The sequence below is a fragment of the Morone saxatilis genome, unplaced genomic scaffold, assembly GCF_004916995.1.
Source record: "Morone saxatilis isolate NCDOM2014 unplaced genomic scaffold, NCSU_SB_2.0 Contig24, whole genome shotgun sequence".
Classification (NCBI taxonomy): Eukaryota; Metazoa; Chordata; class Actinopteri; family Moronidae; genus Morone; species Morone saxatilis.
In genome coordinates, this window is record NW_023339807.1 from 8,412,247 (window position 1) to 8,438,139 (window position 25,893).

At 41.3% G+C, this 25,893-nt stretch overlaps 1 protein-coding gene across 1 annotated transcript in view; it reads left to right on the forward strand.

Moving 5' to 3' along the window:
* The first annotated feature begins 465 nt into the window (after positions 1-465).
* Positions 466-25,893, forward strand: part of LOC118335836 (exostosin-1a-like) — a 34,666-nt gene continuing 9,238 nt past the window's right edge. The window contains exons 1-2 of the mRNA XM_035672293.1: positions 466-2,400; positions 23,425-23,518. Of these exons, the coding sequence (XP_035528186.1) occupies positions 1,460-2,400; positions 23,425-23,518 (1,035 nt within the window). The 5' untranslated portion in view covers positions 466-1,459. The remainder of the gene's footprint in view (positions 2,401-23,424; positions 23,519-25,893) is intronic.

The following is a 25,893-nucleotide window of genomic DNA, read 5'->3' on the forward strand; positions in this document are numbered from 1 at the left end:
GTTTTTAAACCAAAATGCAGGAGAAGTACTAAAAACAAACACACTTTTTTATTTATTTAGTTTTTTACAATTTACATGACAACTGGAAAAGCTCTATGTGCTAATAAAGGTCTTGTGATATGATCAAAAGCTCCAGAACAGCTATTAAACAGACCTTGAGATCAGATTGAGAATCATTTCACTGTAATGCAGCAGGTATGTTACACTTTAAAAGCCGACTCCTGGTGGTTCCTCACTCAACTATCATTGGACTGCCAACAAAACCTGCCATCAAGAACATTTCACTACATGAACCACAACTCTCAGCTCATATGTCTCTGTGGTAAATCAGTGCACTAAGTGTAATACCTCCTCCCCCGGTTCTCTCCTCCCTGGATGTGAATGCGTGCACTGGAAGCCCCGCCCGTCTCGGATGTGACGCGAGCCAATGGTAACGCACCGTGGACGTCACTTCGTCATCAGCAGTCGTTGTGGTGGCACTGCCGTGCTGCTCTGCTCGGCTCTCGGTCTCCACGGTACCTCTTGTTTTCATGTGTGTGAGTGTGTGAGAGTGTGTGTGTGAGAGAGAGACACACCACTTGAACACTTTACACGACAGGAGGAATTTACGGAGACATTAGGCTGTCGGTTTTGTGGGAAGAGCGCAGGATAAGTTCAGAAGAAGAGCCGTGTTTTAACGGGAGAGAGGCTGTGTCTGTCTGTACTTCCAACCAGCGGTAAAGCTACTTTGATACAACCACTTAGCTAACAAGCTAACTGGGAATGTTTTCAGAAACTAGCCAGGTTGTTAGCCTGCTAGCTAGCTAAACCGGACGGAGAAATCCCCTGAGTACATTTAACAAGCAGATATAATGATACTATCTTTAGATACAGCAAGGCAACGAATTGCGGCGACGTCTGAAGCCGGGTATGTTGAATGTTTAGGGCTCTTGTGTCCGCTTAGTCGCTAATTTCCAGCAGGGACAATAGTTGACTGTCCAGGCAACAAGTCTAGCTCACACTGCTGTTAAAACGTTGCTCAAGTTTGTGCTAAATTAAATTAATGTCCTGCATTGTTGTTGTTAGTAACCGCCCGGTTCTAGTTAGCTAAACATGAAGACTCTGTCGTAAAAAAATGGGCGTTTTGGATAAAGTAAATGTAGTGTTATACAAAGGAAAGTGCGGTTTAACATTATAGAGTGGATAGGCTCACTCTGTTGTATAAGAGGAACTGATGTCACTTAGTCGATACAACTATTGACGAGGAGACGAGGTGGATGAACATTATAAATCGCCCACATGCTTTGGATCAGTTCCCGGACTTGTGAAAGGCATCTGAAGCAGAAGGTGGGAGACGTGAGCGCACAACCCTTGCAGCCCGGGGGAAGATGGCGGAGCGTTGCCGTAAGAGGTGGTGAAGCCAAAACTTGGGGACTTCTTGGATTTATCGCCAGATATCTGATCCCAGATCATAGGACACATGCAGGCCAAAAAACGGTACTTAACCCTCTTCTCCGCCGGTGCGTGTGTCATCCTGTTGTTTTGTTTTGGGGGGATACAAGTCCCGTTATCCAGACGGGGTCCCAGCCGGCGTGATGACCGCAGCCTCACCGGGGCGCGGTGGCGTCGCTTCCCGGGGTCCCTGCAGCCTTTCAACTCCTGGGAGCAAGACGGGAGCGATGATCAGAATGAACACATATCTCCTAGGGAGAAGAGGGACGCCAACTCAGGCGTGTACACCGCGAAGCGCTGCAGAATGGAGTCCTGCTTTGATTTCTCCCTGTGTGAGAGGAAGGGCTTTAAAGTGTATGTGTACCCCCAGCAGAAAGGGGAGAAGATGTCAGAGAGTTATCAGAACATCTTGTCCTCCATCGAAGGGTCCAGGTTCTACACACCCGACCCGGGACAGGCATGCCTGTTTGTCCTGAGTTTGGACACTCTGGACCGGGACCAGCTTTCACCCCAGTACGTGCACAACTTGAAAGCAAAAGTCCAGAGCCTTCCTCTGTGGAATGGGGGCAAAAACCACATCATCTTCAATTTATACTCTGGCACCTGGCCAGACTACACAGAAGACCTCGGCTTCGACATTGGCCTTGCAATGTTGGCCAAGGCCAGCATCAGCACCGAGAACTTCAGGCCCAACTTTGACGTTTCCATCCCTCTTTTCTCTAAAGACCACCCCAGGACAGGAGGGGAAAGGGGCTACTTGAAACATAACACCATTCCCCCTTATAGGAAGTACATGCTTGTTTTCAAGGGGAAGAGGTACCTAACTGGAATAGGTTCAGACACTAGGAACGCTTTATATCATGTTCACAACTCAGAGGACGTGGTCCTCCTCACCACCTGTAAGCATGGGAAAGACTGGCAGAAGCACAAGGATGCACGCTGTGACAAAGACAATGCAGAATATGACAAGTAAGTACTATCCAGTTGTTAACTTTACATCAAGAGCGTGTCTCAGTCCCTTTCAATCCACACCATTCAGTTGCTCTATGCGTCTGTTTTCTTGCGCTCTCCCACAGGGATGTAACGATGCATCGTGACACGATTAAAAATCGGTACAAATGTGTGACGATTCGCACCGGTTGACAGAACAAATGAATCAGCGGATCGACGCGAGAAGTAATATTTCGTTTTTTTTTTTCTTTTAGAACTAGGTTACGTGTATTAAGAAAAGTCACTGGTTGGTGATTTCATTTGTTCAACGGCAGACGTAAGTACGTGACTTATGTCACTGACGTAGTACGGGGCAAGAACGAGGGAAGACATGGAAACAGTAGTAGTAACAACTTTGAATAGAGTAGCACCGGCGGTTTTAATCACGGGTGTGCGGCTTTGGTTTCCCCATATACACAAATACAACGGTTGAGAAATGACAGAACAAAACAAAAAAGCATGTAAATATTGGCAGAAGACTGCTACATATACCGGCAACACGAGCAAACATGCAGCAGATATTAGCCAGCCACCACAGTGAGAAGCAAGTAACGTTACGCACCAATCCTGAGCGACAAGTTGGCGAGGGGCAACACCCTGAGAGACCTTTGCATCTCTCCTCCCCAATAACAACGCAAGAGCGTTTGTTGTTTAAGAGCCATTAAGTTCCTTTTATAAGAGGACCAAACTTTTTCTGTAAAGAAAGCAACCTCTAGGATATGTTTTTCCTACGAAAAGATCATGTTTATTTGGTCATAATTTGTCTGTAGCTCATTTTTGATTAAAAAAAAAAAAACGTGAGAAAATCGTGAACTGATGGAATCGTGAGTTGAGTGTATCGTTACATCCCTACTCTCCCACGATGGCTCTACGTTATGTTTATGTTTATGGTTCGGCTCACACCATCTATTTCTAATACTGGTGAGGTAAGTGTGAAGTGTCATGAACGTTGACAGAACAACTGTTTCCTCTTCGGATTGAACCTGATATTCTCAAGGTGGGCTCTGTAACCGTGGGAATCTGTAGTCAGTTCACAGTGGTATGTTCAGATGGAGGGGCTCTGAACAGGTCTGTGTTATGAAGACACCCATTTATTACACTGGTGAATATTTTTCAGTTTTTGGATCATGTATTGTTGCCATGCTGTTTATTTTTCCTGCTCTCCTGTTTTTTGTTTAGAGCTGTATGACACATTACCTGTAAGTTAGGGATGGCAGAAATGAGGCAGTATGATGACAGTATTTCTAAATGCAATGGTTTGAGGCTTGTCTAGATCCCACTTTTCCTTGATTTAATTCATTTTTCATTTTGCACATCTGATCAACAGCAATTTTATTTAACGCTTTTATGGACAAGAATGATTTGCCGCTTTTAAATAGTCCTGATATCATATGACTTTATTTACCAAATTACACATCATGGGGCTCTCATAAGTAGATTTGCTTTAATGTCGGCCACAAGAGCCACTGATTTAATGCAATTCAGTTGATATCCCCATCTGTCTATACAGCCTCCTATTCAGCAGTGGATGAATCTGCTTCTCTTGCTCTTTACATTTCCACATTTATGCCTGTCAATGTATCATGAGTCCTGATCTTTTCTGACAGATATTGTCAATACAATACAAGAATGCACACATTCAGTTACTAGTTCTCATGATGCACACAGATAACAAGTGCAAGTCAATGGGAAAATTTGCCTGCAGAGGCCATGAGTTCGACTCCAACCTGTGGCCCTCTGCTGCGTGTATTGACAGTATATATAATGGACAGCATCCGGGTCGGTAAAGTAAAGCCAACGCAGAAGTGTCTTAAAACCTGCATTCTATGTAAAGGCCAGCAGGGGGAGCTCCGTTGGCTGCAATTTAAAAAACTGTATGGTCCAATTTAGAGTAAAATAAAATATAAAGTGGCATATGCTTTTGGCCGTGGCTATCTTATGATAGACAGGTCACTGTCAGTGAGTCTGTCCAGCGCAACGCACACTGTTTCAGGAACACATTTTAGTGTACTGTTCAGCTGTAATACGAGTTTGTGTGTGGGGGAGCTCTTGCTACGGACGAGTTGAAACTGCACGGCCACTGAGCACAGCTCAACTTGCAGTACGTCACCCTTCTGGCCAAAACACCAAACAAGTCCTCCACCAACCAACCACTGACGTCATGATAGGCTCACACTTGTCTGCGTGTCATCCCCTCTCTCTCTCTCTCTCTCCCTTCCTGTCACTCTTTGGCTGTCACTATTGATTAAATGCAATTTCAAAAAATAAATAAATAAAAGTATACAAAGCTTAGTAATTCTCTCTCTGTCCCCATCCCAGCAGAAGGCAATATTGCACCTCAAAAAGTTGCTCTGTGATTATCGCTCAGTCCTACAGTTAAGCCTCACTGTTTTCTGTGCCCAAATCTGATGAGCAAACTGGCGTCTGTCTCTCTGCTCTGGCCAGTGGGATTCATTTCGTGTCCCCCCAGACTGTGCTGTGTTGTTACTGGTGACTGTATGGCGCTGGGTGTTTGACTGTGGCTCTTTGGAGTGGATTAGTGGGGACAAAGCGCTGGTGCCAGTAAGGGGAAGCCACTCTGGCCCCTGTTTGCTCAGTCATTTCCCAGACAAACCCAACTGCATCAGCCAGGAATGCCCTGGCCCCAACCTGTGTCCTGCGTGACCCCTATGTTGTTTGGGACCTGCCGTGATTGACCCCCATGTCAACTCTTTACTTTGTTGTTAAGTTGTTACGTTTTGGATAACAGACAGTTTTATAGTACATTAAGGCTGCATCGTAGATTACAGTGAGAATGAAGTAAGATGTTTTCTTCCGGTCCTCAAATCGCAGACTGGTTCTTATCACGATGTCCAATATGTTTGCCTAGCACTGTTCCTCAGAGGATTCTCATGTTTGTGTCTACCTCTGCAGGTAGGTATCAGCTTATGAGGTTAATTCGTTGGCTGAGCAACATTCTCCATATCAATCATAAGATGGGAGCTATCTACTCTCTCTCTCTGCCCCGTTCTGCCAGCTCACTGTTTGCTGCCAGGCGCTGCCAGAGAGTGATTTCACACAGTGAGCTGGGTGGCATCAGAGCCATAACCCAAAAGAAAAATTAATCCTCCTGTCATTAAGTAGCATTGGGGGAGAAACAGGCTTTGCGTTCCTCTCCAGCTTAGCTTCATTGCATAGCTACAGTATGTTCAGTGATTCTCGGTCAGTACATCCTCAGTAAGCTACGTTGCTATCAGTCAACAGGCCTTGGCTTGATCCCCAGTACACTGCAAAATTCCTGTTAAATTAAATAAAGTTAATTTACTGATCCTGACTTTACCTTGTCCTTGTGCTGGTAGAGCTCAAATAATCTGTATCACTTAAACTAATATGGTTTCAAAAAGTTTTTGCACTTAAATAGTGAGGAGGATAAATGAAAGTTTCTAATAAAAAGCATGACTGTCTTCCTCTTAAGTCCATCTGTGACAGGGTTTCTAGTTTGACCACATGCTGCAGCATATGAACTTGCGTATATATATCTGTTCACTCCATAATCACATCTTACTCGCGTCATTATCCACAGCCAGAACACATCCTGACTTGTGTTGTAGATCTCAAGCTGAACATAATCTGGATACATTACTGTCCACATCTATTTGAGATCACATTTCCAAACTCTGTTAAAGTGTTCATAGTGAGGACTTGTGATCTGTTTATGTAATCATAACTCTGTCAATGGCATTGGCTCTTAGACTAGCTCGGATCATTTTGAAACAGTGGTTTTGCTGTTAATGGTGGATACTTGCTACGAAGTCAGAAAGCATCCCAAAGTTTTCATAGCTGACAAATTTACACAAAGCAGGCAAAGTGGATCTCCGAGTCAGTTATTCATTTTTTATGAAATGTTTGTTTGGACAGGATCTGGCAAAAATATCTTGCAGTGCACAGTGATTTTTACAGAACAGAGCTTGAGGCTATCTGAGCTCATCTGTTGCAGTTTACTGTTTTCTTAATGTGTGTGTGTGCAATAATAGCCCACTCTCACATTTGACCTACCCTGGACTTTGGTTTCATACCTATTGTGTTGTGACAGGCTGAAATGAATGCGACCTATCAAAACAACAAGATCTTAGGCATTGAATTCAGTGTTGGCATAGATCACCTGGCGTGATGCGGCAGGTCCGTAATAATCAGTGTAAATAATCCTCCAGAAAGTTTTTGACACTATGCATATTGTGGTTGCTTTAAAAGAAGTTCTAGTCACCAGTAGCCTACAATGGACCATGAAAATACTGTCATTACAACAAGGTTTTCATTGAGTCTGTTTGGAGTGCAAGTTGGGTTGGGTTGTGCCTTTTTAGAGGAGGGATCCAACTGGTTAACATTATGCCTGATGGGACCGATTCATCAGTCCCCAAAAGCTGAAGGTCTGTAATTGTACACAGACCTGCTCTATATCCTTGGTCTGGCACCCAGCAGTGCAGGGCTGTCCAAGGGGGTGAGACTCGGATGTACAAAAAATGTGGGTGGGACAGTAGTCAAGGAAGCCAGTTGCCTAGGAAATCAATATTTGTTTTCGGTTCAACTTTCCAAATGAAAAGTGTCTCTGATTTGCACCTTGCTGTAAACAACACACTGGTTAGAATACGCTGGGTTAAGCATGATATTTGACAGTTACAGGTGTACTACACTTATACTAATTCTACACATTATCATGTCACTTTCATAAAGTAATGATCAAAAAAACAGATTTGGCTCAAATGCCAATTTGCATTATCTGTGGGTAGCACTGAGTTCTCTACCCAGGTTGACGTGTATAATTTATGATTGGGTTGCACTGTCCTGTTACACACCCCTGTGGGTCAGACAGTACAGTCTGTGGTCTAACTGGGTGGAAGTAATAGTTTCTGTGCCTGGCTGTGGCCCTTTGTGCAACAAATCCCTCTTATCCTCTCCCACTGACAACAAGGAAGTTGTGACAGGCTGAATGCAGCCTCTCACCATGATTACCATGTAATGGCCATGACATTTTTGTGTAATAGTTTACTTTATTCTCCAGGTGTTGGTTTGGAATGTATATGGGTTTTTGATGTACTGTACTGTACGTGTTAGTCCCATACATGAGCTTATAAAAGGTTGTATCAGGTATGATGCATCAGTGTCTCTTAGCTACCTCCTTGTTCGTATTTGCGTATCCTAATTGAAATGTCTGGATTGAAGGGCACGTTGTCCAGGTTATATTCCACATATTTGTGTTTTGCAGGTTAGCTACAGTATGTTTCAGTTTTGCTTGTTTATCTGTCATGCCCATGCTGTTTCCAGCCAGTTGGTAGAGTCAACCTTTTGCTTCCCTCTTCACACACTGTCCTTCAGACATCTGCACTGCCACTGTGTACAAACCTGTAATACAGCCAAAGGAGAGAAGAAAAGATTCAGCAGGAGGCAGGTCAGATGCAATTTTAACCTCAGACTGAAAGCCCTCTCACAGCTTGTTTCCAATTAAGAGGCCCTGCCAAGCGAAAGAGTACGAGAGGGATAGTGAGAGATGAGGGGAGAGACACAGAAGAGTGAGAGACAAACTGAGTGAGTTTGAGGGGGAAAATATGCAAACAAAGAGAGCAATGAGTCTGAGAAACTGAAGGGATAAAGTAAAGGCAAGAGAGAAGCAGAAAAGAGAAAAAGAGAAGAGAAAAACACATGCCAGCCATCCAGCAGTGAGAGGTGAGTGCAATAGCTAGCTGGGTGCTGACGTTGGTTTGCTAGGTGTATTTATAGACTTGCAGGGTTTTAATCCTCAGTATTGGCCAAAGCCCCTGGCAGAGGGCTGCTAGCCAACTTGATGCAGGCTTTATAGAGCTTGGGGAAAACGATAATCGTTGGGGGAGGATGGTCGATCTCGGAGTTCCTGCACATCAACTTGAAATGCCTTTTTTCACAGTCTTCTCTACTATTTCAGGACATTAGATCAGCAGTTTTTTTTCTTTAAACGTGTTCCTTGTTTACTTGTTCAGAGTATACTCTTTATTTTGTAGTTTCTTCTGAAAAAATCCTTTTTTGTTTAGAGTGCTTCTAGCCACACATCTAAATACTATGAAAGCTGCTTTGCACTATGGTTTTGGCTATGGTGTATACATAAAAAAGAAAATGAATACACCGTTCTTAAAATTGCTCCATTTTGTCTCCCCCGTAACAATCTCTAGCAACATCAGAAATATGTTCACAATTTATTGTCTTGATAGCCCTGAGGTGTAGGAACATTTTGGGGGAGGTACACATCAGTTCCAATGACAACTCAGTAAAGATACTATGCACATAGCCTCTGTGCATAGCTGACCCTAAAGACACTGCCAAAGGCAGATTGATCAAATGCTTTGTGCCAAATTGTCTTCCGACGGTCAGATATGCAGCTACATTCAGAAGTTCTATGCCTGTATGAGGGAGAATAAGATATAAGATATATTCCTAAAAAATATACAAATTCCACGTTTGGTGCATTGGAGTTTTTAGCTCATAGTCATATGCTTGTTGAGGAAGACAAGAGAAGGTGAAGGCGAAAATATTAAATAAAATCGTACTAAAAGGGTGACTGCCTCTGCTACTGATTAATTTTGCTCACCATGCACATCGCAAAAACTACAAGCCATGGTTGACAATGGACACAAACCATTGCACAGTTGCGCCCACTTGGTGTGTGGCGCTTTACCTGCCCCTGGCTAGATAAGAAAAAGAAAGAAAAAGAAAATAGTAGTCTTCTGAGAGATGTTTGTCAATTACTGAGTTGTGATATTGTACAATAACAAATTGCTTAGGTTAATGGTTGGATTTTCAGTTTTCTATTTATTCATTGTCACTGTTCCATCTGCTTGGTTTATAATACATTATCCACTTAGGTATGCTAGTAGACCACTGAGCTTCTGTGTAATAAAGGTATGTGAGGATGGTAGTGTATTTTCTATGGGCTGAAATGGAGGTGTCATTTGGAAAAACGGTTTTGGTCATTAGTCTAATGGTGTTACTTTCTATATTAAGATGGTTACATTGTTTACAGTTTATCCTGTTCGGTCTGCAGTTTGTGTCTATTATACAGTGGTTTTGGCTGACTATCACAAAAATGCAATGTCATAGTTAATTCTGAGACTTCAGTTTATGAAAAGCTCCTTTTTTCCTTCTGGGAGGCTCCTCCAGTTGTCACCCTTTATAACTCAGCTCTGCCAGTAAACCATCGACGGTTGGCCCTGCTGGAAAGAGCTGAATGATACAACAGGCACTGAAGGAGGGCGGTAAACCACAAAACCACTCTGCACTGATTATATGTTTGCTCTTCATCGACTCAGGCCTAGAAATGACACTTACATGACCACACAATAATTTTGGAACGGGCAGTGTTTTGAATGCTGGTTCTGATGTGTTGTGCCGGGCCAGTTTGTGTATGAAAGTGCAGGTCCTGGAGGAAGTGAGAGGCCTTTAGATACCAACACAGTGATCTGGCCCAGCAGCAGCTCTTTTTGCTGAGTAAACTCCCTCGTGCTGTTTTTCATTCCCTGAACTTGCATTAGTGTCTCAGCTTGGCTTACTGCTGCTCAGTTCCACCTATATTGTATTAGTTTTATGTTCTCTGTTATGTAAATCTTGACAATGGAAACAAGATGAACTATATATTGGCATCTATTGCCAATGAGCTGTTTGAGTGTTATGTAGTCTCTCAGACAAACACTACTGTGTTGGCTGCACAAAACTACATTTTGCAATATATATGTATCTCCAATACACTGTGGTGTCAGTTTAACTTGTGCTGCTAATTTCAAACCTGAATGTTGCGTAAATGCAACATGATCTGACATTTTTTCCACTGGCTGTTCGTTTCCCCTCGTCTTGTCTCTAAGGCGGTAAACAGGTTGAATCCCACAGAGGAAAATGCTGGCACAATAAGCTGACAACAATGGGTTGAGATGAGCTCTTCTGAATGCTGTGATTGGGAACAAGTTTCATATCTTGTCTGCTGATGTTCATCTTTCCGAATGATGATAGACAATAGAAAAGAAAATGTATGTCAGTATGACTCACTGAGTTTTATGTGCTTTTTGTGGTTTCAGTGTATTTCTTCTTTGTAAATGACTTGTTTGTGTGTGAATTTTTAGTAGTTATATGACAGTTGAATGAATGTTTGAAAGATTCTAATATAGCCAAAAAATAGCTTCAAAGTACATGACATACAACCACACGTTGTGCATAGTGGAACCTCTGGCTGATGAATAGTGTGTAAGAGAGGATTTATTTAGCCTACAGGTCTAATGGCCCATAGCCTTATGTTAAGGGGGTGAAGGGATAAACTAGATGGATAATCCACAGTTTCTATAGAGCCTGGGGATTACAAACTGCTCATATTTAGAAAGCTCATGGTAAGTGATAGCTATGGAAACAAATGCAGGAAAGCGGATAACTGAGCAGCCAGGCTATCACATGACCGTCATTGTTATGCTACATAACGGCGTGAGTGAAGACGTGCACATGGGGCTGACCCATTGAGTTAAAGCTCATCCTGTTAACTCACAGCATCATTGATTTGGGTCAAGCTGACCTGTGCAGGATGTCCTCACCTTGACCTGTCTGTCACTTTCTACTGTACTTTTAGTCAAGAAGAGATGGTATGGATTAATGAATGTCATCTGAACCAGCTGATCTGCTTTTGAATAGTCAAGAACATACTGAATGATAATTTGTCATTGCTTCTTAAGAATAATCTATATTAATTGAATAATCTTGGCTAATTTGAATACTTACTCTTTTTTTTTTGAATACTTTTAGATTTTTTCGAGTAAAGGTGTGCAGGCATGCTGTGTTAATCTGCTTGTGCGCATATGTCTGCTTAATCCTGGAAACTGCCAAAGGTGAACTATTTCCCAGGAGGTTTGAGTCTACTCACCTCTCAATTGATTGCCATCTCATTTTTCACTTCCAGGATTTATAGACAGGGGGTCGAGGATGAACAGAGGGTATTTCCATCATGTCCAAGTCCCATCACTCATTAATTACCAGTGCCTGTGTGGTTTCTAGGTTTACATTACCTTGACTTTAGCTCTTTGCTAGTGACTTGGTGCAGCCTAATTTAAAAGTAAAACATGATAAAATCTGGCATCTTGTGCTTGAGTGGTTGCAGTGGTTTTCTGCGCTCTGTGTCACACTCTCCCTCTGATTCACATTCAAATATGCTTTATTTGCTTGAATGGGTTTTAGCCGCACTCTCACTCTCTTTGGAGCCTAGTTGTTCAGGACAGAGGGCAGTACGATTTGTTTGCCATGCTCCCTCTCTCTTCTGTCCTGGCAGGATGATGTATGTCTTGTCCTTGGCAGCCATGTGCAGGTGATGTATTCAACTTGGAATGCTGGGAGAGTGGAATATCGAAAGGGATGTCGATGTGCTAGGCACACAGTGTGGTCCGTTCCAGGAAGAGCTTTTCTGTCATCATGTGGAGTCACACATCACCATTTCCTTGTTCATTGACAGATGTGCTTAAACACTAAGGCTGGATGAAACACTAAGGCAGAAATTAGGGGGGGTGCCACCAAACAAATGTGGATATTAAAGGGTCAGGGTCTTGAAAAGAGGAAATATAAATGATAATGAAACCCAAGCAGCACTTTGTGGTGATGGAACAGGGTGACCTTTGTGACGGGTAATAAAAGGAGAATTGATGTAAAATCTATTTTTATGGTGTTTTGACACTTTGATGTTGTTACTAGGGTGCGAAACGGATCTGTGATCCACCTCAAACCTTAGTTTTGTGACATAGAATGTGATAAGGAGCCTAGGAAATGACAAAGTAGATTTGATATTAATATTTGATATGTTTCTCTACTAAAGTCATTTAAAGTGCCACTGGTGGAGCATTTAGGGACAACAATGTAACTTAATGGAAGTAACTCATCATTCAGCAAGCCAGTGTTTGCGTGACCCATGAGCTACATTTACATTCATTTCAAACACTCACGCATGACAGGGGCTTTCTCAATTATCCCTCATGTACAATGAAATATGTTGTAAGAGCTACATGCAGAATTAAGCAGCACTCTAAAACCAAGGCCAGTGAAATCCTATAGACTTTTAATCCCTCAGTCAGGGTAGAGAGTAGACCTGCCAAGCCCACGGACACAATCTCTAAATCTCTGTGACTCTTGACTTAGTGCCACAAAATATTTTTTTAATATTTCATTTATTATTGTTGGAATGAAGGAGGGGATTATAATACAGCAATAAATAGCCCTCGTATTTCTGTTTTGGGGATTTAGTAAGAAGCACTGACTGTTCCTGAAGAGTTGGGCCACATGAGCGTGATTGTCCTTGTGTCTTCTTAGGTACTTTGGATGTGTATCATCATCGCCGTGTGGGACCGTGTTGTGCTGTGTGAATGTAGCCACACTTGGCAGCGCTGAAAAATTACCAGACACTATGTTGCAGGACTTGGCTGGGTAGTGACTTGGATCATCAGATAAAACTGACGCACACACACACACGCACACACACACACACACACACTCAGTTATGCTATCTCTTTGGACTCTCCATTTTGTCAGATAAGGGCTTCCACTGGCATTGTGAGAGGAAGAGAAGTTCAGCAGATATGATGATAACCCTGGGTATGTGATAGTTCAACTCTTCCATGAAATGGTGGCTATATTCAACCTCTTCTTTGTGGCAGTCCTTAACAGATTAAGTGGCCATTTAGACTCACAATGTGGGATTGGTGGCAAAGAAGTAAATATTGACAGAGACCCAAAGCAACTGTACAGTTTGTAAACCACTTTTTGTTTTATCAAAAGGATACATTGCTGTGATTCAAGCTGCCTGTTGGCTAAGCTTCATACAGTTTCTTTGCTTCTCTCAGCCAGTGAAATCTGTGATTTCTGCTTGTGGGGTCACAACCAGAGGGCAAGACAGGAAGTGTTGTCTTTGATCTTTCCTGCTGTTCAAACTAATTACCTGCCTGCAGCAGCAAGCACTGCTGGCCGTGGAATTCATTAACAGATGGTAAACCTTTGTTCTGGGCCAGTGTGTCTGCGAGGATACAGAGGAATTCAGCTGCCTCAGAGGGTACTGGTGTGCAGTCTAATTTCTCTCTGAGATCAGGTTAACCTTGGGTGTAACACTGAGAGGCCAGTGATGATGTGTGCACCAGCAGTTTCCCATCCATCTTGTGGGCTACCCCACCAAAAAGTAGTCATTTTATTGGGTCTAAATGGATTTTGTTGTGAGATTGTCTGAAAACTCCTCCGGATGCTTTTGGCAGCTTGGTAAAATTGCCCTGATTGGAAGGAATAGGTTACAGTGTGTAGATGGAGGGGAACAGATAAATGATTAAAATAGATGAGTATGACAGATGTTTACAGCCTTTCAACAGTTGGGACATGACTGTACAAAATATTTAATATAATTTTTCATACTCCTAATATGGTAGAAGTGGGGTGCATGTCCTGCTATATAAAAAGTGATGACTGTGACAGGGTAGGACAGTGCTTTAACTGACTCGCACTAATTACAACCCTTGTCAATCCAGCTCGCCTCACTCTGCCCTATTTTTGACCTCAAATGTTTGTTTGAAGGCTTGAAGACAGTATCGGCCATTTTACCACCTGTGTTGTGTCAACAGTTTTGGCATGTTCGTTTTTTTGTTGGATTATACATGGTATCAGTGTAGGATTAGTTCACCCTGCCCCACAGCCATCACATTAGTGAGTGAGGATTTTTTAAATAGGTGGTGAGGGGTGGTTGGTAGTGGACTAAGCCTAAATGAGAATGACAAAGATGTCAGTGCAGGTCATAGTCAGAGTCTTTGTATTTGGCCAATTATATTGGTTACCATGTTTGTTGTTGTACTGTTCAACTTGTTGATTATTAAATAATTTGACAGGCCAGAAAAAATATAGAACTGAAATGTGCAACACTGCTGTTTTACAGAAATAGAAAACCTATTGAATTCTTCTCTGGATGTTGAAGTCAGCAGTAGACATTCAATAAATAAGTCATCCCTCTTCATCTTTCATTTTGAAGAGCATTGCCAGTGTGTTAGCCAAGTGGCACAAATTTCTGCTAGTTGCTGCAATTTTGTCTATCCTCTGGGATAAACTGCAGTATTTTCCCTTTCCCCATCATCATTAGTATTGCTGCCACCCTGTAATCTCTCTTTCTGTCAGTAAGGCAATGGGGCTTCTCTCTCCTCTGTGGTCTCGTAATTGTGAGGTAATCATCTTTTCCCTCTTGAGAGCTAAAAGACTGTGTTTACACTTAGTTTTTGGCGGCTCGACTTGGCGAGACACTAATTTACTCTCAGCAGCAGAATGAATCAGCTCCTCTCATTACTTCACACTGGCTTTGCACTTAAAGCCATTCTATTCCAAGTGCATTTGAGGCTGGTTGACATCAGCAGGTTTGATAAACTCAATTTCCTCTCCTCTTCATGTGTTGTTTGGTTCACCAAACTTACAAATTAGATATTTTCTCACTCTGATATCTCTCCATTTTAATTTTAGTTTTTTAATTTTTGAGATATTGATATTTTCTGCCTGCTCCCAAATATAATGAAGGTAAATTGTGAAGAATGACATTAAAATATTTGGCAGTGACAATTTCTTTCCAGAAACAATGCAGCAATTTTTACTGGCTGAAAAAATGTCTTTAGCTTACTTTTTTTTTTTTTTTCTCTGATTCTCTTCTCTGACTTTAATCACGTCAAATAACACTATGAATATAAATAAACTTATTTGCCTCCATTATACTGAGGTGTAGACTGAACTCTTAGAGAAAGCTTTTCCTCAAAGGGCTCGGGAGAACAAATACAATCTCCTAGAAGAAAGTGAGAGAAAAATCTCTTTTTGGTAATGTGGGTCTTACTTTGTTTGCCAAGGCTTCCTATTTAGTGCTCTTTAAGATAGTTTTAGTGAGGTCATAATGTCAGCAGCTGTTTTTCACAAACTTGAACTGTGGTAGGAAAAAAAAAAATACATTAGGACTTGCTTTGCAGGGTTGTGTGACATTTGGTGGGACAGTTAAAATAATCCAAGCTGGCTTGGCAGTGCTATCACCTCCAATAACCTCAGCTAACCCCCTTTAGATATTCAGCTTTTGCATTATCCTTCGCGGCGTACTTGTTCATAACTGTCACATAGATACACACGTGCACACTTACGGTTCAAAAGTGCAAAGACCCATTGAGATGTAAACAACATAAACTCTCACCTTTTTCTCCCCCCAAAAACACCACAGGCACACTCACATGGTCCTGCAGTTCGGCTGACGCATTACCCCTCCAAAATTGTCCCAAATCGCACCCACACACAAACAAACAAAACGCTTTCAAAACAGACTTCTCAGTCCAGGCAGATCCTAGCCTCAGCAGTCAGGCTTTATCTAAATCCCTTTCCCACCATGATGGATTGGATCAGATCAGACACAGCCCACAAGTCCATTTGATGGTGCATTGATAGCAAATTCAGTTGGTATCATCCCATACACTGAACTAAGAAAGACATTACAAAGGCTCCTTTTCCTTGTCATGGCTGTAGTCACGGTTGCTTTTCCATTAAAGGGAGGAGACTGGGAGCTGACAGGGTTTTTCAACCCTGGTAAAAAAACAAAAACCAATTGATGTTTGGAAAAGCTGTCCACATGCTGATACATTCACAGATCTCCCACAGCTATACATATTCTTGCAAGGATGCATATGACCATTTATTTGATTTCATTCATATTTTTTGTTCATTTTTGCTGATTACTTTTCCATCTCTATTCTGCATTCTCTTTTGTTTCCATCTTTTTTCCTTTATTCTCCTGTTTCCCTACATCCAACACTCCCTTCCCCTTCGCCCTCCTCAGTTCCCATTCATTCATCTGCATTCTCACATCCTTCTATCTCTTCCTCCATCCGTCCCTACTTGGCCCAGGAACAGAGACATTCCTGACCTGGACTTATCTCTTGTGCAGAGCAACCACTGCAAAAGCAGCACCAGCTCAGCTCTATCTCCAGCAAGTCAGTCACTGGCTGTTTGACAGCATTCCTTCAAGCTCAGGGACAGCTCAGATTGATCTGCTCAATTTCCACCTTTGTTCTGAATGAGACACTCTTACTGGCTATCCATTTATTCATTCAAGAAGTCATTAACACGAGCCATGTTGTTGGTTGATAGCTGGACCAATAGATCTGTAGGTTTTTATATATATATATATTCCTTTTTTCTATTCCATTTATATTCCTAACAGTCATTCTCAGCTATTGCCAATAGAGAGAGAGTCTCTGTAGTCACTCCAGTCAAATAATTTGACCTAAGTTGTTTATCTGACATCTTTATGTTGCCTGGTTTTACAAGTCAGCCCTGACATTCCAGCACTAATGGCTGTTCCATTAACAGTCATTTCATTATCTCCAAGACTCCCCCATTCTTCTTTTTGGTGTCCTGAGAGCACTTCAAAGGATCCTTCTCATTGACCTCATCAAGCTGATGGATGGCTGATTAGAGATATGGGCCGAGCTTCCTCCAAACTCCGTAAGGATTCAGTGAAATTCAGCAGCTCTTTTATGACCCAAACATTTTCTGGATGATTGTTGACGAATCTGTGTGCTTTGGTCGGTGTGTGTTGCGCTTACTGGAGCTAGGGTGTGTATGACTCCATTTTGAGGAGGGATATTTGTAGAGATGAAAGGTTTTTGCTTGTTGGTTCTCCTGGTGAGAGAGGACTTAAGATGGATGGAGACAGAGAAGGGGAACAAGAAAAAGAAGCGATAGAAGATTCAAAGCATAGTAATTAGGTGAAGTAACCTGGGGTCATGTAGAACTGTGGTAGAGTTTGAGACCCCCCCTCTGTGTGTCTGTAAATGTTTTATAAAGCTGTCTTTGAACTTATTAACCATAGGAAGATGAGTGAGCCCAAGATGCCTTGAGGAAATGAGTAAATGCTTTGTTTTTCATAAAGCCATATTGGTCTTCATCTTTGCCCCATTGAATCTGGGCAGAGCTTTTGCTAGTGTTCCTAAAACACTGGAATGCTTTCCACTGGAAAAAATTCTATAAGTGGAACAACTATGAACTTGTATCTCTTCAATATGTTAAAATTTAAACAAACGCAGTGATTCCATTGTACTTAGCCCACTTACTGCTGCTCATTGTCACAATTATGGTTGAAAGAAATAAAGCATGTGTTTATTCAGACAATGAATTACATGTTCTCATTAGACATAAATCATCAATAAACATTATGGCTTTCACTTTGGTTTAAGCATAAAGCGAAATAAATAAATCCTTTATTTTAGATGACCTAGGAATTAAAAACTATGTCATGGGTGCTGGCTATTCCACCCCAGAATATGTTTCAACTTCCCGTGGCAATGTCCATTTACACTTGGAAAAACTAGATGAAGTTAAAGGAAAAAGTAGAATGATTACTTATGCACATTTATCCTTCAGATATCATGACACAGCCAAGCTTTTGTAACAATGTGCAGTTTTTTCAATTAATTTCTCATTTTCCCCAAAGCTCTTCTGCCATCCACTTTTTTGTCTCAGCATTATGTCCCCATCCCTGCTCGAGGCAACGTTAGCCAGCTCCATTGCTTTAAAAAAGTTCATCTGTCATGGCTGCAGGTAAAACAGTCCAGATTAACTATGCCATTAAGTACAAGATAGTGCAGTGAATCTCATTCATAGTAGTGTTGGCCATCAATCTCTAATGCTCCTATCCTGAGGCCACTGGAGTATTTTAGGCTCCATAACTTCAGGCAAGTTAGTGTCACACTCTTCAGTTATTCTGGCCACTAATTTGTGTGTCCTCATCTATTAAAGTTCTTAGGTATTGACTGCATTGCATTACTGGAATAGGTATCACAGTGTAATATGAATCCAGACGTACACACAAAAATCAAACATGCTGCAATAAAACCGCTGCTGTTTCCACATTCCTCAGGGATCACTTTCTATAGAGGTCTAATACACTCTTTCTCTACCAGAGGTCAGTCTGCTTTCAAGTAGTTATCTTGATGGCTAATTAACCCCATGTAACATGAGTATGAGGGGGTGCTCATTAACCCAACATTACAAGCAGCCGTTTGATCGTCTTGTGGAGAACCAGTCAAGTAATGATTGCTTTCATGCCTGAAATCAGTGTGTGCGTGTTTACATATGCGGGCTGATGCAAGTCCTCCAAAAACGGAGTGTATTTGAAGTCAGTGTTTTTGTGTGTGCATAAGTAAAGCATCATAGTTTTTCCTCTTTGGGTCTGTCACGGTGTGTTCTACGTGTCTACCTCTTGGTGTGCAGCCTTGTCATAGGAAACAAAGCAGCTGGCTCTACGAGGGTCTGGCACTGTCTTGAAACATTGAAGTCGCTCTGATGTGTGCTGAGATCAAAATGAGGCTTTGCGTGTGTGTTTGCGTTGTGTGTGTGTGTGTGTGTGACATTCTTGCCATGGGTGGCTCTGGCTGTGTGGGGCTTGGATACAGCATGCGGTTGTCAACTGCAGTTTTTTTTCCTCTTTCTCTTTTTCATCCAACGACACTCACTCTCACTCGGTGCCTTTTAGGCTGACATTCCTCTGGCTTGAATGCAGTCCTGGAAACAGCCAACTGCCCATCAACTTGGCTCAACTGTGACAGAAAAGAGGAAGCAGAAAATGAGATATGAAGTCAGAGCGGAATGGGAGAGGGGTGATAGAGTGGGGTAGTACTAGAGCATCCCCCATCTTCCCCTCTGAGTTTCATCGTAGGGATTTCTGGGATGTTGTGGATTCTCGATATAATTCCTTTTCTGGTGGTTTATCTGTAAAATTGACAAAAAGACAAAGAAAATGGCATTTTGAATATATAATCATTCCTTTAAAAAGCGTATGAAAGGATGAGGGTTTCAAACTCTGGACTATAGAAATCATGTTGTTTCCCATGAATGTAGTAGTCCCTCTATGAGCCAGCAACAAAAATACCACCATATCTTGTCCTGTAGCATCTGCGCTTGTATCATTCTGAAAAGACTGACATAGCGAATAGATGCACTTTTTCCTTGTGATTCATAGAAATCCAATAATCGGTTTCTGTGACATGGTTTGTAGTGGATGAAAAAACTAAACATTGGATAAATGAAAGATGATGAATCCATAGTCCCTGGAGGACTCGCTGTCCCAGCACAGAAGACTATTTGGGGGAACCCACATGAGCACGTTGACTTGTCATAGAGCCGCTGAAGCAATGCCCCCTTTGATTGCGGTCCTTTCTATGAGTTATGTTGTAAATGTGTGTGGTCTCATACACAGATTATGGGAGACAAACACTTTGGCTGTTCTTCTGAGTCTCCTCAGGCACTTGACAGAGTGAGCCATGCATTTCTTTTTCACACCATCCATTCTTGTTGCTAGGAGACTGCTTGATCTTTTTTTCTTGACCCAGCTCACTTCCTGTTATTCTTTCCTATTTGGGTGAATCACACTGTACTACTTTCCTTCAGCATTGATAAATTACATTTCATTATATTGATGAGTAAATGTGTTTATAAACATAGCATAACAGATCTCCCACAGCATTACAATGAAAGGTGATGCTTTACTATTTCGCTGCGGGGTCCTTTTCTGTTTTTCCCAACGACAGACCTGGAAGAACGATATGTGTACCAGGAATAAACTGCTTCGTTATTGCTCTCCTCCGGTAGATGGAAGGGATTGTTTATGTCCACATAACAATTCAGTCACTGTGTACTATCCCCCATGTCAGTTGACCAGAAAAATAGATATTACTTGAGTGTAAGTAACTACAGTTGTACGAGTAAGTGCTTAGCCCTCTAATGGACTTGGCTAATAGACTTCAAATGTCCAATATGTATCTTCCTGTTTGATCTTTTTCCAACTGGCAGTGCTCTGGCCCTACTATAGCTAAAGTTAGTCTTTCTTGCTATAGAGATATTCAGGACTTGTCTGTGAGCAGCAACAATTGATAACAATCTTTGGAATATGCTTTTGTTATGTTGATATATTATGTTTTTTTCTAAACTTTTCCCCCTACATTTTAGCCACTACTTTCAGTCAGTGTTTCCACCCCAGTCAACACAGTGTATGAGAATTACTTTCCTATAGCACTGGTACTGAAACTCTTCAAAACCATTACCCCTCTAAAACACACAGAAGACTTCAAAGTTCTTACCTGTCTCCATGTCTCTTTCTCCCTCACTCACTCACAAACACATAAAAGAACTTTCATATAAAAGACCATTTCTAAAAGATGGTAGTATCTCACCAAGAGCAACTGGATGGTCAGGAAATGTCAACAGTGCAGCCGCTCTGATTGAACAGTTGGTTGAGGTTAAATCCTCAGTTAGCGTGTTTGTGTCCACCATATGCATTCTCTCAGGCGGAGGTTTTGTGCTGTAGGATTCATTGTTTTGCATCAAAAAGGTTCCAAAACAGCAATAACCACATCTGTAACATCTGTTTGAGATCCATCACTTTTTGTTTTGTTGCTTGTTACATGGTTGTTACTCTTCTTGTAGTTTTTAATAGCATTATTCCAGTATTTAGTCCAGTATTTTTCATGATGTCATGATAGGGAGGTGGCAAAAAAGACAGACTCAAGCTCATTACTTTAATGGTGGGATTATTGACAAAGTGCTCTGCTCACCAGCAGCCATTTGCATGTTGGAGCACTGAAAATATGGGCTGAGGCAGGATTTGCCTCATATCGTGTAGAGTTAATTGCTGACATTGCCATGTGATGAAGGGTATGACAAACTCCTAACTGACAGTTTGGGAAAAAATAAAACAGAAAAATGCATACCAAGACAGGAGTTTATTATTTATTATGAAGAAGATATTTTTGAACGCTCGTCCTTAACGTCTCCACTGACATGCGGTAGCATACTGTGAGACTGCTCCTCCCCACGAGCCGCCATCTGGAAGAGCAGAGAAGAATGGAGGTATGCAGGGAGAGTAACATCTGGTCTTTTCTGATTTTGCACTCACAGGAAATGTGATAGAGGGGTGATTTACACCCAGCCAGGCCCATAAATATGGAACTATACTTCTGTTTTTATAGGCTTGCAAAATGGTCACTTATTACGTGCCTCTGGCTGCATTATTTGTTTGCTGTACCTAATGATGGCTTATCTTAGCATTATCTGTGATGGCGTCAGACTGATGAATCAGGTTGTTGATTCATAATGGATGCACAGATCAGAACAGCATCTGTGATTCAACCTAGTCTGTGGTATTATTTACTATAGCCCCTAGTATGAGCTACATTGATGGTGTATTTCTGAGTACATTATTATGTAGTGCTATAGATGGCACTAAGCTTAACTGTAGCCTCTTAACTGTAGCTTTTATGCTTTTTGTTGATCTTCTCAAAACTATGTTTAGTGGTTGTTAATTGTAAATGCTATGTGTATTCTAAAGTGGGATTATCCAGATAGATATTATATAATCACAATCAGTTGAGTCAAAACTGCACTTGCTATTTAACTTTGCACTCATTTGTGACAGTATTGTTGGTGCTTAGTAGAATCGCTCCAAAAAGACCAGGACCTATAAGCTATTTGATTCAACATTTGCGTCATAATGTTAAAGCTAATGAGAGCTTGACTGTCCTGGCATTCTGTGGTCTTTGCTTAATGAAAGGAAGTATAGATGGAACCACTTCGTAACAGATACATTCATAAACACTCATTAGCAAGAAACAAAACCAGCAGCTTTATAAGGAACATGAAATTATGCAGTACAGCTCTGTAGTGCATGCATCCATTTCAGCAATGACGTATTGTAGTTTTTAAGATAGCTGAGAAATAATGATGTGGGAATCAACTGTGCCTTATGTCTTTAATACACTGAGTATTGCTCTATAGCATAAACTCAATTGGCTACCTTGAGTGTCTGCACTATGAACTTCATCTTTATTTCTCCATTAATGACATGGAAGATTTAAAAGAATAACAGTATATACTGGTCAGACACCTTTTGGGATACATTTTACTTGCCTTACAATGTGTTTCAGATTTCTGCCCATGAAGCATAGCAAGGAAATATGTCATACTTTATATTATAATCATATTATTTTATATAAACCTCTATGTGGCTGTGCACTGCTGTTATCCCTTGTACATGATATAAAGCTGACGTGTGTCTTGGCTGTGCGGTGACCCATAGAGTTAAAGTGGATCAGTTCAGGCATCAGGCAAGGCATACCTAAGGCATTAATCTGCATACACATACACATTTACAGTAAAGAAGAGGAAAAGAAAATAGCCCCATGAACAGACAATATGCGTACACAAATGTTCACTCACCTTAACATTCATATTTGCATTCTCATGCAAATGTGGTCAAAAGTTGTTGTTTTGTTACAAGCATAAATTTGCATGAAGGCTTGTTTACAATAACACACTGAGAAATAAAATGTCCGCACTTTCAGTCCTGTCTAATGAAACCCAGTCCAGTGCACGACAACCAAGTAACACACAAATGCACACTCTTTCACTCATTCTCACAGGCACACGTATTATATTGACACTAAAGGAATTCCAAGCAGCTCCTTAATCCAAGCAAGTGCTGACTGAGGCTTAGATTGGATGGAGGGAGTGAGGAAAAAAGGAGAGATGTTGAGATGTGCAGGTGAGAGGGCAAGGAGTTCAAAGATGGGTTGGGAGAAGGTAAGAGAGAGGAGTCGAGATCAAAGCATGGGATTTTCCCTGAAAGTACTTTCCAGGTATTCCATTGTTAAAAAGAGGATACTTTTCTGTTCTGTCGTCTATGCTGCTCTGACTGTTTAAGGAAACTTAGGCCTGGTAGTTACTGTGTTCCTAACATTTGAGTTTTATATAAAGGTGTCATTGTAGCAGTAAGTCTTTGTAAGGTAAAACCACATAAACAAGTACACTGATGAATGTCAGTGTGCTGGTGTGACTGTGCACATTCTCTGTTATCTTCTGTTCGTATCCTGAATGTGTGAGTACCAATTATGTTATTGAATATAATAAATGAATGAGTTTGCGATGTCCTCTCTTCTACAGGTATGACTACAGAGAGATGCTGTACAACTCCACCTTCTGTCTGGTACCTCGAGGACGACGGCTGGGTTCCTTTCGCTTTTTAGAAGCTTTGCAGGTCAGTGACTTACCTACAGATGTTTCTCATTATTGCTAGGCGTAGCTGTTAGTAAATTGGAATCTGTTACAATAGCTGCCCTGTGGTGCCTTTTAGGTTTTAGTACATATTAAGTCTCTCTCCCATCTTTCCTCTTGTTCAGTAAGAAAGAAGGAGCTATTCTAAGAATTACAGTAGGTGCAACTCTAACTGTAACCAACCTTTGCACCACCTCTGAACTGATTCTGTGTCCCAAATATTTTTAAGCAATTACTGCTAGATTTGGCCTCAGTTAAACCCCAATCAAAGGGAGACCCACATAGATCTTGTGCTAAAAGTGCTTCAGTTGTCTAAAGTGCCTAGATTGATATGGTATATTTTGTCTACTAAGGTTGGCAGTTGAACATATCATGACCAAACACGTTGAACTTGAAGTCTTGTAGTGCGTCAGCACTAAAGCTATGGTGACCAAACAAAGTCATTAATCAGTGGTTGAGAATGGAAATAATGATGTCTGAGTGTACTGAGTTACTCCCAGTAGCTCTCTCACCCACTGCCAGTCATTTTGTTGTTGTGCAGACAGTGTTGATACAGCTGCCTCTGACTCAGTGTATTCATTGCTCTCCCTGCCATCATTTTTCTCTCGTTGTTCTCTTCCTTTCAGTTCTTTCTTTGAGTTTCTTCACCCACCTCCGCGAGTCATCCTCTCCTCTTACATTGCACTTACTCTTTTAACTGGTATATTCTTCAATGTGTGTCCATAATTCCCAATAGTACTGAACCCACTTTACCTGCCTACTCACTTAAGATGTTGAATCTTCTTTGATTGTTAGGCAAGGTCGAGGCATTTTACAGACGGTACACACTGCCTGCACAGTGCTTGACAGCTTACCTCACTGAACTGCTTCAACTTGCATGCCTGTGGTGTCCACATAGAGCGTTTCTGCTGCTGCCAGCCCCCTCTTTTTACATTGAGTTTGCCTTTGATAAATACAACACAATAAAAGCCTTGTTAACAAACGAATGGGTTCCATCCACATAAACACTAAAGAGCATTTAATCTGAAAAATTACACAGTTGTTGTGTTGTGTTGTGGAGTTAAAAAAAATGTATATTTATATTTTTTATGTCCTTGATATATTCTACAGACACAGACATTGGAACTGTAGTGAAATAGTGTATATGTTGCTGCTGTAATGTTGGTATGAACAAATCATTTTCAAGTCAAGTGTTCAAGTGTTACTGTAGCCGTGCCTGAGCCGTGCGGCTCATGTGGGCAGTGTGGCTGCTCTAAACTGTTAACATGAACACCAAAATAAAAAGGAAGACGTTCACGGGCAGTGTTTCCCATCCGTTAGGGGCATAACAACCTTTCAAATATAATCATTCTTTAAAATAACAAAGGTTGCTTTATTAGCCAGTTAATCTCACTGCAGGCTAATGTAATTGTATTATCCAGATGATGATAAAACAGTAATTTAGGATTCTCTTGGATAATTACGGGTTATAATTAGTGTGGTCGTGAAGGATCTGAATACATGTTGAATTTATATTCATTTCGCCCTTTAACAAATTAAACTATGAGTTTGTATTCGTTAGTTTTGATCATGTTTATTGCCAACACATCAGGCTGAGTGGGGCTGCTAGTGACTGTAGTGCTGTAATGTGTGTGTAATGTGCTTCCAGTGAAGAGAACCGGTATGTGAGCATAAATCACTGGTGTGTTGAATTTGACATCCTGTCTTCATGAAAGGCCTTGCAAGTGCCTTCTTCCTTTCACACACACTGGGTACTAGTATGAGAATATGTCCATACTGTAAATTATTCTAGTATTTTAATAAATATATATATAGAAGAAGAATTTTCCTCTGTGTAAAATTAGATTTTTAGATCTGCTGTTTTTCTCCTCCAGTGACCTACACTACAATTAGTGCAGTAGCAAAAAGTCAATATTCATAAAAAATATATATAAAAATCAAAAGCAAATGAATTCCTTCATGGTGTTAGTTTTCTCACTAACATTGTTACCATATATTATTAACATCCCTTATATTTGTGTCAAGTACTGTAAGCACTTACGGGGGAAATCAGTAGAGAAATGGCTATGGTTTTTTGAGCAAGTAGAATAGAAATGATGACTTGAGTTTACAGTGACTCTTTTTATTGACTGGAATGGGAAGATAATTGCACCACTGGGGAGCCAGGAGTGAGGCGAGGTGAGACAGTGGACTGATGACCAGGCCAACACAAGAAGAGAAAGCAGTGCAGCTGCAGTTGAGGTAGCTTTCAGAGGTTGGCTGGAGTGTATGGCTGGAACACGGCCATACACTGAAGGTATTAGTGCGCCGTCTTTCCATTCGGAGCCTTATGCAGGAGCGCAGAAATTGAGGAGGGCA